The sequence below is a fragment of the Haematobia irritans genome, chromosome 1, assembly GCF_050003625.1.
Source record: "Haematobia irritans isolate KBUSLIRL chromosome 1, ASM5000362v1, whole genome shotgun sequence".
Taxonomy (NCBI): domain Eukaryota; kingdom Metazoa; phylum Arthropoda; class Insecta; order Diptera; family Muscidae; genus Haematobia; species Haematobia irritans.
Window position 1 is genome coordinate 193,416,653 of NC_134397.1, and position 14,752 is coordinate 193,431,404.

General features: G+C 33.2%; 2 protein-coding genes across 22 annotated transcripts in view; one reads left to right on the plus strand and one right to left on the minus strand.

The window, feature by feature from the left end:
• Positions 1-14,752, plus strand: part of Syp (synaptotagmin binding cytoplasmic RNA interacting protein) — a 529,002-nt gene that overhangs the window by 196,491 nt on the left and 317,759 nt on the right. The gene's annotated exons all lie outside the window — the stretch shown is intronic.
• The window catches only part of LOC142222320 (uncharacterized), a 35,291-nt gene continuing 22,176 nt past the window's right edge, over positions 1,638-14,752 (minus strand). Inside the window, exon 2 of the mRNA XM_075292379.1 lies at positions 1,638-6,583. Within this exon, the coding sequence (XP_075148494.1) occupies positions 2,033-6,544 (4,512 nt within the window). The 5' untranslated portion in view covers positions 6,545-6,583 and the 3' untranslated portion in view covers positions 1,638-2,032. The remainder of the gene's footprint in view (positions 6,584-14,752) is intronic.

Here is a 14,752-nt window from a genome sequence, read left to right on the forward strand (position 1 = left end):
AACTTTTATACATATATTCTTATTCTTATTGTGTTTTTGTTATTTCTATAGAAATAAAATTTAGACAAAATTTTCTATGGAAATAAAATTAAATAAAATTTTGAAAAAAATGTTTATAGAAATAAAATTTTTACAACATTTTTTTTTAGAAATAAAATTTTGAAAAAAATCTTTTATAGAAATGAAATTTTGATAAAATACTTTATAGAAATAAAATGTTGACAAAATATTCTATAGAAATAAAATTTTGACAAAATTTTCTATAGAAATAAAATTTTGACAAAATTTTCTATAGAAATAAAATTTTGACAAAATTTTCTATAGAAATAAAATTTTGACAAAATTTTCTATAGAAATAAAATTTTGACAAAATTTTCTATAGAAATAAAATTTTGACAAAATTTTCTATAGAAATAAAATTTTGACAAAATTTTCTATAGAAATAAAATTTTGACAAAATTTTCTATAGAAATAAAATTTTGACAAAATTTTCTATAGAAATAAAATTTTGACAAAATTTTCTATAGAAATAAAATTTTGACAAAATTTTCTATAGAAATAAAATTTTGACAAAATTTTCTATAGAAATAAAATTTTGACAAAATTTTCTATAGAAATAAAATTTTGACAAAATTTTCTATAGAAATAAAATTTTGACAAAATTTTCTATAGAAATAAAATTTTGACAAAATTTTCTATAGAAATAAAATTTTGACAAAATTTTCTATAGAAATAAAATTTTGACAAAATTTTATATAGAAATAAAATTTTTACAAACTTTTCTATAGAAATAAAATTTTGAAAAAAATGTTTATAGAAATAAAATTTTTACAACATTTTTTTTAGAAATAAAATTTTGAAAAAATCTTTTATAGAAATGAAATTTTGATAAAATACTTTATAGAAATAAAATGTTGACAAAATATTCTATAGAAAAAAATTTGCAAAAATTTTCTTTAGAAATAAAATTTTGACAAAATTTTCGATTGAAAAAACTTTTGACAAAATATTCTATTGAAATAGATTTTTAACAATATTTTCTAAAGAAATAAAATTTTTACAAAATTTTCTATAGAAATAAAATTTTTACAAAATTTTCTATAGAAATAAAATGTTGACAAAATTTTCTATAGAAATAAAATTTTGTAAAAATTTTATATAAAAATAAAATTTTTACAAAATTTTCAATAGAAATGAAATTTTGACAAAAATTTCTATAAAAAAATTTGACAAAATTTTCTGTGTAGAAATAAAATTTAGCAAAATAATATTTTTTGTTTGGTAATTTTTTTTTGGCAAACAATTTTTCAAATGTTAGTAGATTATTTTTGGCTCGATTGGCAGCCGTGATTGTTACCTGCTCATGAGAAATTTATAGTGAAGTTATGTTTTATTGCATTTCCAATGCGATTTTTGGAATTAAAAATTCCATATCCTTTAATTTTGAAACAATTCGTAACGGAAGTTGTTTTTTTTTGTATGTCCTAGAAATCGAAAAGGTGTTTCCAAGAACTCATTGCCTACAAACCCATCTCTTATTGCCAAGGTGGACATTACAATTCATCTTTCTCTGCGGAAAAGATAAAAAAATTTATGAAATAGTGAAAAAACTTCCAATTTTAGCATTAGAACAACGATGGAATTTTCGGCATTTTTTTTTTGTTTTCAATTTTTATTAATACTAAAATATAAAGGAAAATTAATATATGTTTACAAAAATACTTATATATATTTATTTAAAACAAATTTTATGATAACCATTTAAAAATATAAGATCATGGCTCTATTTTGGATTTAGGCTATTTTTCTTCTGTGCAATAAGATGCAGTTTCTTCTGTCATTGCAGTTGCTTACTTGTATCGAAAGTATTTGAGAAGCCAATATTATTAAATTTCGATAATTAATGGCATTGTGAATTGATGGAATATATTTCGCCGGAAATGGAACCTTGGAATTGGGCTTCAGTAAATCAATAAAAAAAAATCCATAGCATCATCTACAGTATACATAGCCAGCCAGGACACTATGATTCCTAAGGATTTGAGCTAAGACATTCCATATGGGACTTCGGTTTTGCCTTTTTTCGGGATATAGTATAGACTTCATTAAGAATTTGAATAGTTTCCCTACTATTTAATTGTGGGTCTAAGGAAGATGTAGAAGCTTGGGAATGGAGAAACTTTTTCGGATCAATTGAATCTATAGAAGATGAAATTTTCTTATCTGGGTTGAAGGATTGACCATGTTTAAATTTCTTAGAAAAATTAGTTGGCTTGATCATTTCGACTTTCATATTGTTCATATTTGTTTCATGTGATTGCACAGTTTCTAGCTCATCTTCATCTTGCGGTATTTTCCTCTTCGAATTTGAATTTTCTTGCAAGGATTTACTATTTAATCTATCAGAATTTGTAGTTATGAGTTTCTTAGTTTCCTCCAAGAATTCAAATTTTTTTGCAGAATCTTTTGATACAAAAGGTCTTGATGCCCTGCGATTCTTAGTTTCCTCCGTGAAGTCACAAATTTTTACAGCATCTCTTGATGTGGAAGGTCTTGATTCCTTGTGATTCTTTGTTTTCTCCGTGAAGTCACAAATTTTTACAGCATCTCTTGATGTGGAAGGTCTCGATTCCTTGTGATTCTTAGTTTCCTCCGTAAAGTAACAAATTTTTGCGGCATCTTTTGATTTGGCAAGACATGGATCCTTGCGATTCTTAGTTTCCTCCAAGAAGTCACAAAGTTTTGCATCATCTTTTGTTGCAGAAGGTCTTGATTCTTGGCATGTCTTAGTTTCCTCCAAGAAGTCACAAAGTTTTGCAGCATCTTTTGATGTAGGAGATCTTGATTCCTTGCGATTCTTAGTTTCCTTCGTGAAGTCAGAAATTTGTGCAGCTTCTCTTGATGTAGAAGGTCTTGATTCCTTGCGATTCTTAGTTTCCTTCGTGAAGTCAGAAATTTTTGCAGCTTCTCTTGATGAAGAAGGTCTTGATTCCTTGCGATTCTTAGTTTCCTTCGTGAAGTCCGAAATTTGTGCAGCTTCTCTTGATGTCGAAGGTCTTGATTCCATGCGATTTATAGTTTTCTCCAAGAATTGACAATCGTCATCTTTGTCATTGCTGTCCTCGTCATCTTGGTTCGAAGAATTTTCATCTGATTCAAGTTCAATAACTTGTTCACCTGTCATTGTACAACCAAACTCAGTATCTTCAATTTTAATAATGTCCCAGGGAAGATCTTCATCTTGTTCTGAAGTAGTGAACGATTTATCATTTATCACACCTTTGGAGGAAGAAAAATCTTGGTCTGCAGTTCTCAAATCTTTATCGCAAGCAGCATCTTGGCGAGATATGTTCTCATCATTATCAGCATCATCACCATCATTGTCGTCGCTCACATCATTTTGTTTCAATATAGAACTTTTAAACTCTCCATAACATTTGTGTTGATATACCCTCACCACCGAATAGACTTGACGACATTTAGAGCAAAACACATAATTCTTGTAAATGGTTTTATCTTCTTTCACAATAGCCTTAATAAATTTACTGAGATAACCTCCACTTTTCATGGATGTCACCGTGTCAATGCCTTGGGCTATTTTCTGGGCTATTTCGTCTTCTTTAGATTTTTTCAAAGAATCGCTCTTCTTCTTCTTCAATAATGATTCTCTGAAAAGCTTACAACATCTATGGGAATATAGATTCCCGTCAGTATTGGCACGAACTGTACCACATTTAATGCAACGCGCGTAGCCCGTCTCGGTTCCATCCTCCTTTAGAATTTTTCTCATAAATATCCACACATAACTTCTACTCTGATGTTTTGCCAAGGTGTAAATACCCTTATCAAGTTTCTCGGCTACTTCGAATCTTCTTATATTCGATTTAGGAAGATCTTTATCTTCATCTTGTTTCGAATTAGTGAAAGATTTATCATTTATCACACCTTTGGAGGAAGAAAAGTCTTGGTCTGCTATTCTCCAATCCTCATCGCAAGCAGAATCTTGGCGAGATCTATTATCATTATCATCCTCAACACTTACAGTATTTCCTTTATCTTTAGTTTTGATGGCAGAATCTTGTCCAAGATCATCTTGGTTCGATGAATTCTCATCTGATTCAAGTTCAATAACTACATCACCTGTCACTGTATAACCAAACTCAGGCTCTTCAAGTTTTATATTGTCCCAAATAAGATTTTCTTTATCGTGTTCTGAATTAGTGAAAGATTTATCATTTATTACACCTTTGGAGGAAGTAGAGTCTTGGTCTGCAATTATCCAATCCTTATCGCAAGCAGAGTCTTGGCGAGATATGTTTTCATCGTCGTCATCATCACTTATTACAGTATTTCCTTTAACTTTAGTGTTTATGGCAGAATCTTGTCCAATATCATCTTGGTTCGATGAATTCTCATCTGATTCAATTTCAATAACTATTTCACCTGTCACTGTATAACAAAACTCAGGCTCTTCAAGTTTTATATTGTCCCAAAGAAGATTTTCTTTATCTTGCTCTGAATTAGTGAAAGATTTATCATATATCGCACCTTTGGAGGAAGGAAAGTCTTGGTCTGCAATTCTCCAATCCTTATCGCAAGCAGAATCTTGGCGAGCTGTGTTTTCATCGTCATCATCATCACTTATTACATTATTTTCTTCATCTTTAGTGTTTATGGCAGAATCTTGTCCAAGATCATCTTGGTCCGATGCATTTTTATCTGATTCAAGTTCAATAACTTGTGCGACTGTCATTGTATAACCAAGCTCAGATATATTCTCATCATTATCAGCATCATTGTCGTCGTTCACTTCTTTTTGTTTCAATATAGAACTTTTAAACTCTCCATAACATTTGTGTTGACGTAAATGAACTGCCCTCACAATCGAATAGACTTTACGACATTTAGAGCAAAACAAATAATCCTTGCAACTGGTTTTATCTTCTTTCACAATAACCATCATCAGGTTCCTGAGATAACTACTACTTTTCATAGAGGTCACCGTGTAAATGCCTTGGGCTATTTTCTTGGCTATGCCTTCTACACTCTCATTCTTCAATAATGATTCTTTTAAAATCTTACAACATTTATGGGTATATATATTATCGGTAGTTGCATAGCGGTGTACATTTTCACATTCGATGCAAAACACGTAGCCTTTTAAAATAGTTTTGTCATCTTCTCTTTGAATATTTCTAATAATTTTCCAGATATAAGCTCGGCTATTACGTTCGATCAATGTGTAACTACCTTGTTGGATTTTCTGGGCGATTTGGACGCGAAGTTCTGCTTTTGTATGATAATCTGCATGGTCCTCATCCTCGTCCTCGCTATCTTCGTGAATAGATTTCATTAACTCATTGCAGCAATTATGTTTTTTAATATTTGTCATTGTACGACTTGAAATAACATCACCACATTTAATGCAACACGTGAAGTCCTCTATAGGGGTTTTATCCTCCTTTAGAATTTTTCTCATAAATGTCCATACAAAACTTGTACTCTGATGTTTTGCCAAGGTGTAAATACCCTTTTCGAGTTTCTCGGCTATTTCGAATCTTCTCGATTTAATATTATTATCATCGTCTGTAATATCTTTGGTGAGGGCACTTTTTAATTCCCTATAGCATGGATGTATATTTTTTTGTGATGCATAGTCAGAGTATACTTTACGACATTGATTGCAAAACACATAACCCTCAACCAGAGTTTTGTCGGCTTTTAATATTCTTCTCATTGTTTTAGTAGTGTACCTACCGCTCAAGGTATAAGTCCCATTTTCAATTTGATTGGCTATTTCCAAATGCTTAGCTATCCCGTCATACTGTTTTACAGAATCTTTAGCCAATTTTCTCTTCAAATCCTTACTGCATTTGTGATTCGCCCGATTTGATGTATAATCCAACAAGACTGTGTGACATTTAATACACCAAAAACATCCATCAATGGGACTGTTATTCTCATCCACGATTTTTCTTAAAATTTTCGATAAATATCTTAATCTATTGTATTTGGTCAAGGTGTATATGCCATTTTTTATATTCTCAGCAATTTGAGAAAACCTGAATTTCTTACAGCATTCATGTAGTTTACTCGTTGGCGATTTATCACTCACCACATAGCAACATTGCGTGCACCAGGCATATCCCTCCACGTAGAGATTGTCTTGGTTGCGAATTTTTCTCAAAATGTTCCAAACATTTCCTTTGCCCTTGCTGTCATAGTGTACGGTGTAGATACCTTTTTGTATGTTTTCTTTTATTTGCGATTTCACACATTGTTGTTGTTGATCAGAAATGTTATCCAGGTCTTTGGATGAATCTCCGGATGGTTCAATTTGTATAAATTCTTCCTCTGTACCTTTTTCATTTTTTTCTTTTACTTGTGACTGCTGCGGTGTATAACATCGTCGTCGTTGTTGTTGTTGAACCGAAATGTCACCCAAGTCTTTGAATGAATCTCCTGAAGGTTTAATACTTATAAATTCTTCCTCCGTGTCCAAGTCTATGTCCATGTCATCATCATTTAATTCATCGCACTTCATTTTACCTTAATGGATTTTCATCAATGTTTTATTTATGATCTATATTATTAGTATAAAAAAAAATATAACAATATTATGTTTTTATATTAAATTTTTGCATTATTTGGATGAATATAAATGAGTCCCTCCATGTTAAACCTCAAAATATTAGTAATAAAATTTTAATAAACTTAACATGACATTTATTGATCTTTTTATCAATAATTGACGGTAATTAAAAAAGATTAATTATTGCAATTGATTAATGTAAGCACAGAAAAAAATTTCACGAAAATTTTTCCAATTAAAATTTTAATTGAGTTTTAAAATATATTCAATTAAAAATTTAATTGATTTAACAAATTTTTAAATTAAAACAAAAATCAATCACAAAAATTAATTGGATCAATTAATTTGTTAATGGGATCCATTACTTTTTTAATTAACCTTCAATTAATTTTTTAATTGATACTATCATTTCTGTGATTGAAGACATTTCAATTAAAAAATTAATTGGATGAATTAATTTAGTAATTGAATCAGAAAAAAAACATTTTTTTGTGAATGCTTTAATCAATTTGTTCACAGGAAACTATCTTCAAAATATATCCTATAAAAAATTAATAGATTCAACAAAAACAAAAAAAAAATAATTGATACAATATTTTAATCTACTCTAATCTCTTAAGAATGCTTATTAATTTGTTTACTAAGCTTTTTATACCCTCCACCATAGGATGGGGGTATATTAACTTTGTCATTCCGTTTGTAACACATCGAAATATTGCTCTAAGACCCCATAAAGTATATATTTTGGGTCGTGGTGAAATTCTGAGTCGACTTACCTCCAACAACCATGCATCGGTCCATAATTATATATAGCCCCCATATAAACCGATCCCCCGATTTGGCTTGCGAAGCCTCTAAGAGAAGCAAATTTCATCCGATCCGGCTGAAATTTGGTACATGGTGTTAGTATATGGTCTCTAATAACCATGCAAAAATTGGTCCACATCGGTCCATAATTATATATAGCCCCCATATAAACCAATCTCTAGATTGGACCTCCGGAGCCTCGTGGAAGAGCAAAATTCAACCGATTCGGTTGAAATTTGGTACGTGGTGTTAATATATGACCTCAAACACCCATGCAAAATTGGTCGAAATCGGTCAATAATTATATATAGCTCCCATATAAACCGATCCCCAGATTTGACCTCCGGAGCCCCTTGGAAAAGCAAAATTCATTTGATTCGGTTGAAATTTGGTACGTGATGTTAGTATATGATAATTAACAACCATGCCAAAAGTGGTCCATATCAGTCCATAATCATATATAGCCCCCATATAAACCGATCTCGAGATTTGGTTTTCGAGCCACTTGGAGGAGCAAATTTCATCCGAGTCAGTTGAAATTTGGTACATTGTGCTAGTATATGGCCGTTAACAACCATGTCTAACTAGGACCATATCGGTCTATAGTTATATATAGCCCTCAGATAAATAGATCCCCAATCACAAAAAAATTGGTCCATATCAAGTTCATAATTGTATATATCCCACATATAAGTGACCCCCATATTTCAATTCTGGCTCTCTACGTACCGTGCAAAAGTCCATATCGATTCGTAATTATTTGTAGACTTTTCTATACATACCTTTTTGTCTAATACCACGTATGGACTAACTGACAAATTAGAAAATGATGTTAAGAAGTTTTAAGATACCACAACCCAATTAATTCGATTGTGGATGACAGTCTTTCGTAGAAGTTTCTACGCAATCCATGGTGGAGGGTACATAAGATTCGGCCTGGCCGAACTTACGGCTGTATATACTTGTTTTTTCTTATGACCGTGCACGATAAATTATACTTTTAAATTTTATTCTATTATATTATACAACGTATATTCACCCAAACATATTCTGCTTACCGTGAGTGCACTGTATGTTTCTAATTTACTCAGTCATACATATACAAACCAAGTAAGGAAAGTCTAAAGTCGGGCGGGGCCGACTATATTATACCCTGCACCACTTTGTAGATCTCAATTTTCGATACTATATCACATCCGTCAAATGTGTTGGGGGCTATATATCAAGGTTTGTCCCAAATACATACATTTAAATATCACTCGATCCGGACAGAATTTGATAGACTTCTACAAAATCTATAGACTCAAAATTTAATTCAGCTAATGCACAAGGGTGGAACACAATGTTAGTAAAAACAAGTAACAAGTGCGGCCGGGCCGAATCTTAAATACCCACCACCATGAACCAAATATTAGGGTTTCCTTTGAAATTTCAGGAGAGCTTGAGGACACTTCCCGAAGATAAATTTAAAGATTTCACCTATGAGAACTATATCAGATTCTGGATTTATAAGAACCATTTTTGTTTGAGTTTTAGAGGAATCATTTACATCTCTTGTAAGTGTGCAAGAAAATTATAAAATAACGTCTTGATTTGAAATCTTAAATCTGTAGAAGTAAAATCTGGAAATTTTACATTGAGTTTCAAGCAATTTTCATGATCAGTGCGCCTTCTACACCCTCAAGAAGTGAAGTCGATCTATATGGAGACATTACCAAATGGACCGATAAAAACTTAATCCGATATACGTTTTTGTGAGCCTAAAATACCAGAATATTTACAATTTCAGGCAAATCAGATAAAAACTACGGTTTCTAGAAACCCAAGGAGTTAAATCGGGAGATCGTTCTTATGGGGGCTATACTAAAATATGGACCGATACTCACCGTTTTCGGCACACCTCTTTATGACCCGAAATTACCTCTAGATTTCAAATTTCAGGCAAATAGGATAAAAACTTCGGATTCTAGAAGCCCAGGAAATAAAATCGGGAAATCGGTCTATATGGAGGCTATACCAAAATATGGACCGATACTCACCATTTTCGGCACACCTCTTTATGGTCCTAAAATACCTCTAGATTTCCAATTTCAAGCAAATTGGATAAAAACTACGGTTTCTATAAGCCCAAGACCCCAAATCGGGAGGTCGTTTTATATGGGGACCATACCAAAACATGGACCGATACTCACAATTCTTGGCACACGTATTTGTGGTCCTACAATACCTCTAGATTTCCAATTTCAGGTAAATTGAATAAAAACTGCGGTTTCTATAAGCCCAAGAAGTAAAATCGGGAGATCGGTCTATATGGGGGCTATACCAAAATATGGACCGATACTCACAATTTTTGGCACACGTATTTGTGGTCCTACAATACCTCTAGATTTCCAATTTCAGGTAAATTGAATAAAAACTGCGGTTTCTATAAGCCCAAGAAGTAAAATCGGGAGATCGGTCTATATGGGGGCTATACCAAAACATGGACCGATACTCACCATTTTTGGCACACCTGTTTATGGTCATAAAATACCTCTAGTTTTCAATTTTCAGGCAAATTGGATAAAAACTACGATTTCTATAAGCCCAAGACCCCAAATCGGGAGGTCGGTTTATATGGGGACTATATCAATACCTGGACCGATATAGCCCATCTTCGAACTTGACCTGCCTGCAGACAAAAGAGGAGTTTGTGCAAAATTTCAGCACGATTGCTTCATTATTGAAGACTGAAGCGTGATTACAACAGACAGACAGACAGACAGACAGACAGGCGGACAGACGGACATCGTTATATCGTCTTAGAATTTCTCCCTGATCAAGAATATATATACTTTATATAGTCGGAAATCGATATTTCGATGTGTTACAAACGGAATGACAAACTTATTATACCCCCGTCACCATTCTATGGTGGTGGGTATAAATATGGGAAACATTTAAATCTGAAGCAATTTTAAGGAAACTGCACAAAAGTTTCTTTATGATTTATCGCTCGGTATATATGTATTAGAAGTTTAGGAAAATTAGAGTCATTTGTACAACTTTTCGACTAAGCAGTGGCGATTTTACAAGAAAAATGTTGGTATTGTGACCATTTTTGTCAAAATCAGAAAAAGATATATGGGAGCTATAGCTAAATCTGAACAGATTCCAACCAAATTTGGCACGCATAGCTACAATGCTAATTCTACTCCCTGTGCAAAATTTCAATTAAATCGGAGTAAAAACTTGGCCTCTGTGGTCATATGAGTGTAAATCGGGCGAACGATTTATATGGGAGTTACATCTAAATCTGAACCAATTTTAATAAAATTTGGCACACTTGACTAAACTACTCATTGTACTCCTAGTGCAAAATTTCAACCAAATTGGGGTAAAACTCTGGCTTCTGGGACCATATTAGTCCATATCGGACGAAAGATATATGGGAGTTATATCTAAATTTGGACCGATTTCAATAAAATTTGGCACACTTGACTATAGTACTAATTGTTCTTCTTGTGCAAAATTTTAAGCAAATTAGGGTAAAACTCTGGCTTCTGGGGCCATATAAGTGCATATCGGGCGAAAGATATATATGGGAGCTATATCTAAATCTGAACCGATTTCAACCAAATTCGGCACACTTTACGAAACTATCAATTGTACTCCTTGTGCAAAATTTAAAGTAAATCAGGCTGAAATTCTGGCTTCTGGGGCTATATTAGTAGATACCTATATCCAAACCTGAACCGATTTCTTCCAAAATCAATAGAGTTATATTCTGACCCAAAATACATACTTGTGCCAAATTTTAAGTCGATTGGACTAAAATTTCGAACTAGACGTTGATTACAAAATTGTATTCACGGACAGACGGACATCGCTATATCAACTAAGGGACCGATCCTAAGCAATATTGCCAAAGACATCTTATGTCTATTTCGACTCCTTTTGGGTGTTGCAAACATATGCACTAACTTATAATACCCTGTTCCACAGAGTATAAAAATATGAATTCGTACATAAATTTGTATAACATTTATGAACACTTTCATGAAATAGATGTATGTTTACATAATGTTCTTCAAACTATTTCATAAAATTCATAAACTTTCACATAAATGATTCCCAAAAAATACCGGTTTACACTCGGCGTAAGAGAACCACAACAAAGTGTTACTCTTTTATATATAAAATGCGATCATTATTTTTGTTTCCTGTGTTCTCTTTGTGACAATGAGCTTTATTGGGTTGGTCAAAAAAAAAGTATATACGGCCGTAAGTTCGGCCAGGCCGAATCTTATGTACCCTCCACCCAGTGTTGCCTGGTTAGGGGTTTTCCCCCAAATTTAGGGGGATTTTTAGGGGTAAAATTTATTTGGGGGGATTTTTGGGGGTAAAAAATTATTTCAGATCTTATAAAGTGGAGCAATTCCCAAGCAAATTCGGAACAATTCTAGCATGAGTTATGAGAAAAAAGATGCGGAAAGTCAACAAGAAGATCCTACATACAAACAAGTATCCAATAGCATTATTTTCGTTATCTTTTTTAAACTCTTCTGTTGAAAGGACATTTTTAATATTTGACAAAATTAAAAACAATCGTATTTTAACTTAGCAGCTGAAAGCTTTTTAAGAGTAAGCCCGCTTTTTAAATTGATATACATATTGTATTATTACATCCATAGAAAAAATAATTTCCTCAGGGATGAAATTTTAAACAAACGAAAATCTCTTTTGTTTTAAAGTATTTTCTTAAATAGCAAATTTTATTTTTTATTTACTTCAAACGAAAAAAGAAAACTTAGTTTTTCTAAAATTTCGTTTCTCAGGAAAGAACTCTTCTTTCAGGATATATATTTGTGTTAAATTTAATTTTTAAAGTGTATCACTACAGGATTTTTTTCACGTAATTTTGGGACCACTTTTTGTACTTTTATATTCTGAAATTTTTTGGGGGTTTTTGAAAAAAGCTTAGACCAGAAACTTGTACTAAAGACTGTCATCCACAATCGAATTACATGAGTCGCGGTAACACTTGCCGATGGCAAGGTATCTTAAAATTTCTTAACACCGTCTTCTCAATTATAAGTTAGTCCATACGGGGTATATATTAAACAAAAACAAAAAAGGCCGATTAAATACGTATATAATTCAGTTTGATAAGATTAAAGTAAAATTTTGACAAAATTTTCTATAGAAATAAAATTTTGACAAAATTTTCCACAGAAACAAAATTTTCTATAGTAATAAATAAATTTGACAAACATTATTTTCCTCTGTTGGTTAAGCTACACGTGTAGTTTAGTCAATGACTGGTTTTAATCTGAGATCAAAAACAACAACAGCAACAAAATTTTGACAAAATTTTGTATAGTGATAAAATGTTGACAATATTTTATATAGTAATAAAATTTTGACAAAATTTTCTATAGAAATAAAATGTTTGCAAAATTTTCTATTGAAATAAAATTTTAGTAGATTATTTTTGGAGATCGGCTATGTATAACTATCCACCGATATGGACCAATTTTGGCATGGTTGTTAGCGGCCATATTTACAAAATTTCACCACGTACCAAATTTCAACCGGATTGGATGAGCTTCGGAGGTCAAATCTGGGGATCGGTTTAAATTCAGTTTATATATAATTAAGACCGGTATGGACCAATTTTTGCATGGTTGTTAGATACCATATACTCACCACGTACCAAATTTCAACCGGATCGAGTGAATTTTGCTCTTCCAAGGGGCTGTGGAGGTTAAATCTGAGGATCAGTTTATATGGGGGCTACATATAATTATGGACCAATTCCTGCATGGTTGTTAGAGACCATATACTAACACCATGTACCAAATTTCAACCGAATCGGATGAAGTTTGCTCATCCATGAGGCTCCGGAGGTCAAATCTGGGGATCGGTTTATATTAGAGGTGTGCACGTGACACGAAATTGTCCTGACTCACGAAAATTTTCGTGATTCGTGCGTGAGTAGTAAGTCACGCTCATGACAACAGCGTGAGTGTGCGTGATTAACAAACCAAAATGTCGTGCGTGAGCGTGAGTCACGAAAATAATATCTTCGTGAGTGTGCGTGAGTAACGAATTACACTCACGAAAATATTGCTGCTCACCAACATAAAACGCTTTTAGTGACACCTGGGATGTTAGGTTAGGTTAGGTTAGGTTATGTGGCAGCCCGATGTATCAGGCTCACTTAGACTATTCAGTCCATTGTGATACCACAGTGGTGAACTTCTCTCTTATCACTGAGTGCTGCCCGATTCCATGTTAAGCTCAATGACAAGGGACCTACTTTTTATAGCCGAGTCCGAACGGCGTTCCACATTCCAGTGAAACCACTTAGAGAAGCTTTGAAACCCTCAGAAATGTCACCAGCATTACTGAGGTGAGATAATCCACCGCTGAAAAACTTTTTGGTGTTCGGTCGTAGCAGGAATCGAACCCACGACCTTGTATATGCAAGGCGGGCATGCTATCCATTGCACCACGGTGGCTCCCTGGGATGTTAAGAGTTTAATAATACTCTCGATTTTAATAATGCTCATGTTTTCAGACACTTCGGTAAGGTAAATTAATCATAAAATTAGTCGTGAGTCACGATATTTTTCGTGAGTCACGGTATTTTTCGCGAGTCACGATTTTTCGTGCGTGAGTGTGCATGAGTACAAAGCTTTTTTTTCGTGAGTGTGCGTGAGCGTGAGTCCTACCAAAAAAAATCGTGCGTGATTGTGCGTGAGTATGATTTTTCAGTCGTGAGTGTGCGTGAGCGTGAGTAAACTCACGTGCACACCTCTAGTTTATATGGGTGCTATATATAGTTATGGACCGACGTGGACCAATTTTTGCATGGTTGTTACGAGACCATATACTAACACCATGAACCAAATTTCAGCCGGATAGGATGACATTTACTTCTCTTAGAGGCTCCGCATGCCAAATCTGGGGATCGGTTTATATGGGGGCTATATATATAGTTATGGACCGATGTGGACCCATTTTTCCGTAGTTGTTAGACCATATACTAACACCATGTACCAAATTTCAACCGGATCGGATGATATTTGCTTCTCTTAGAGGCTCCGCAAGCCAAATCTAGGGATCGGTTTATATGGGGGCTATATATAATTATGAACAGATATAGACCAATTTTTGCATGGTTGTTAATTTTGAATGAATTTTGCTCCTCCAAGAGGCCCGCAAGCTAAATCTGAGCGTCGGTTTATATGGGAGCTATATGTAAAAGTGGTCCGATATGGCCCATTTGCAATACCATCCGACCTACATCAATAACAACTACTTGTGCCAAGTTAGCGTGATTTCAACAGACGGACGGACATGCTTAGA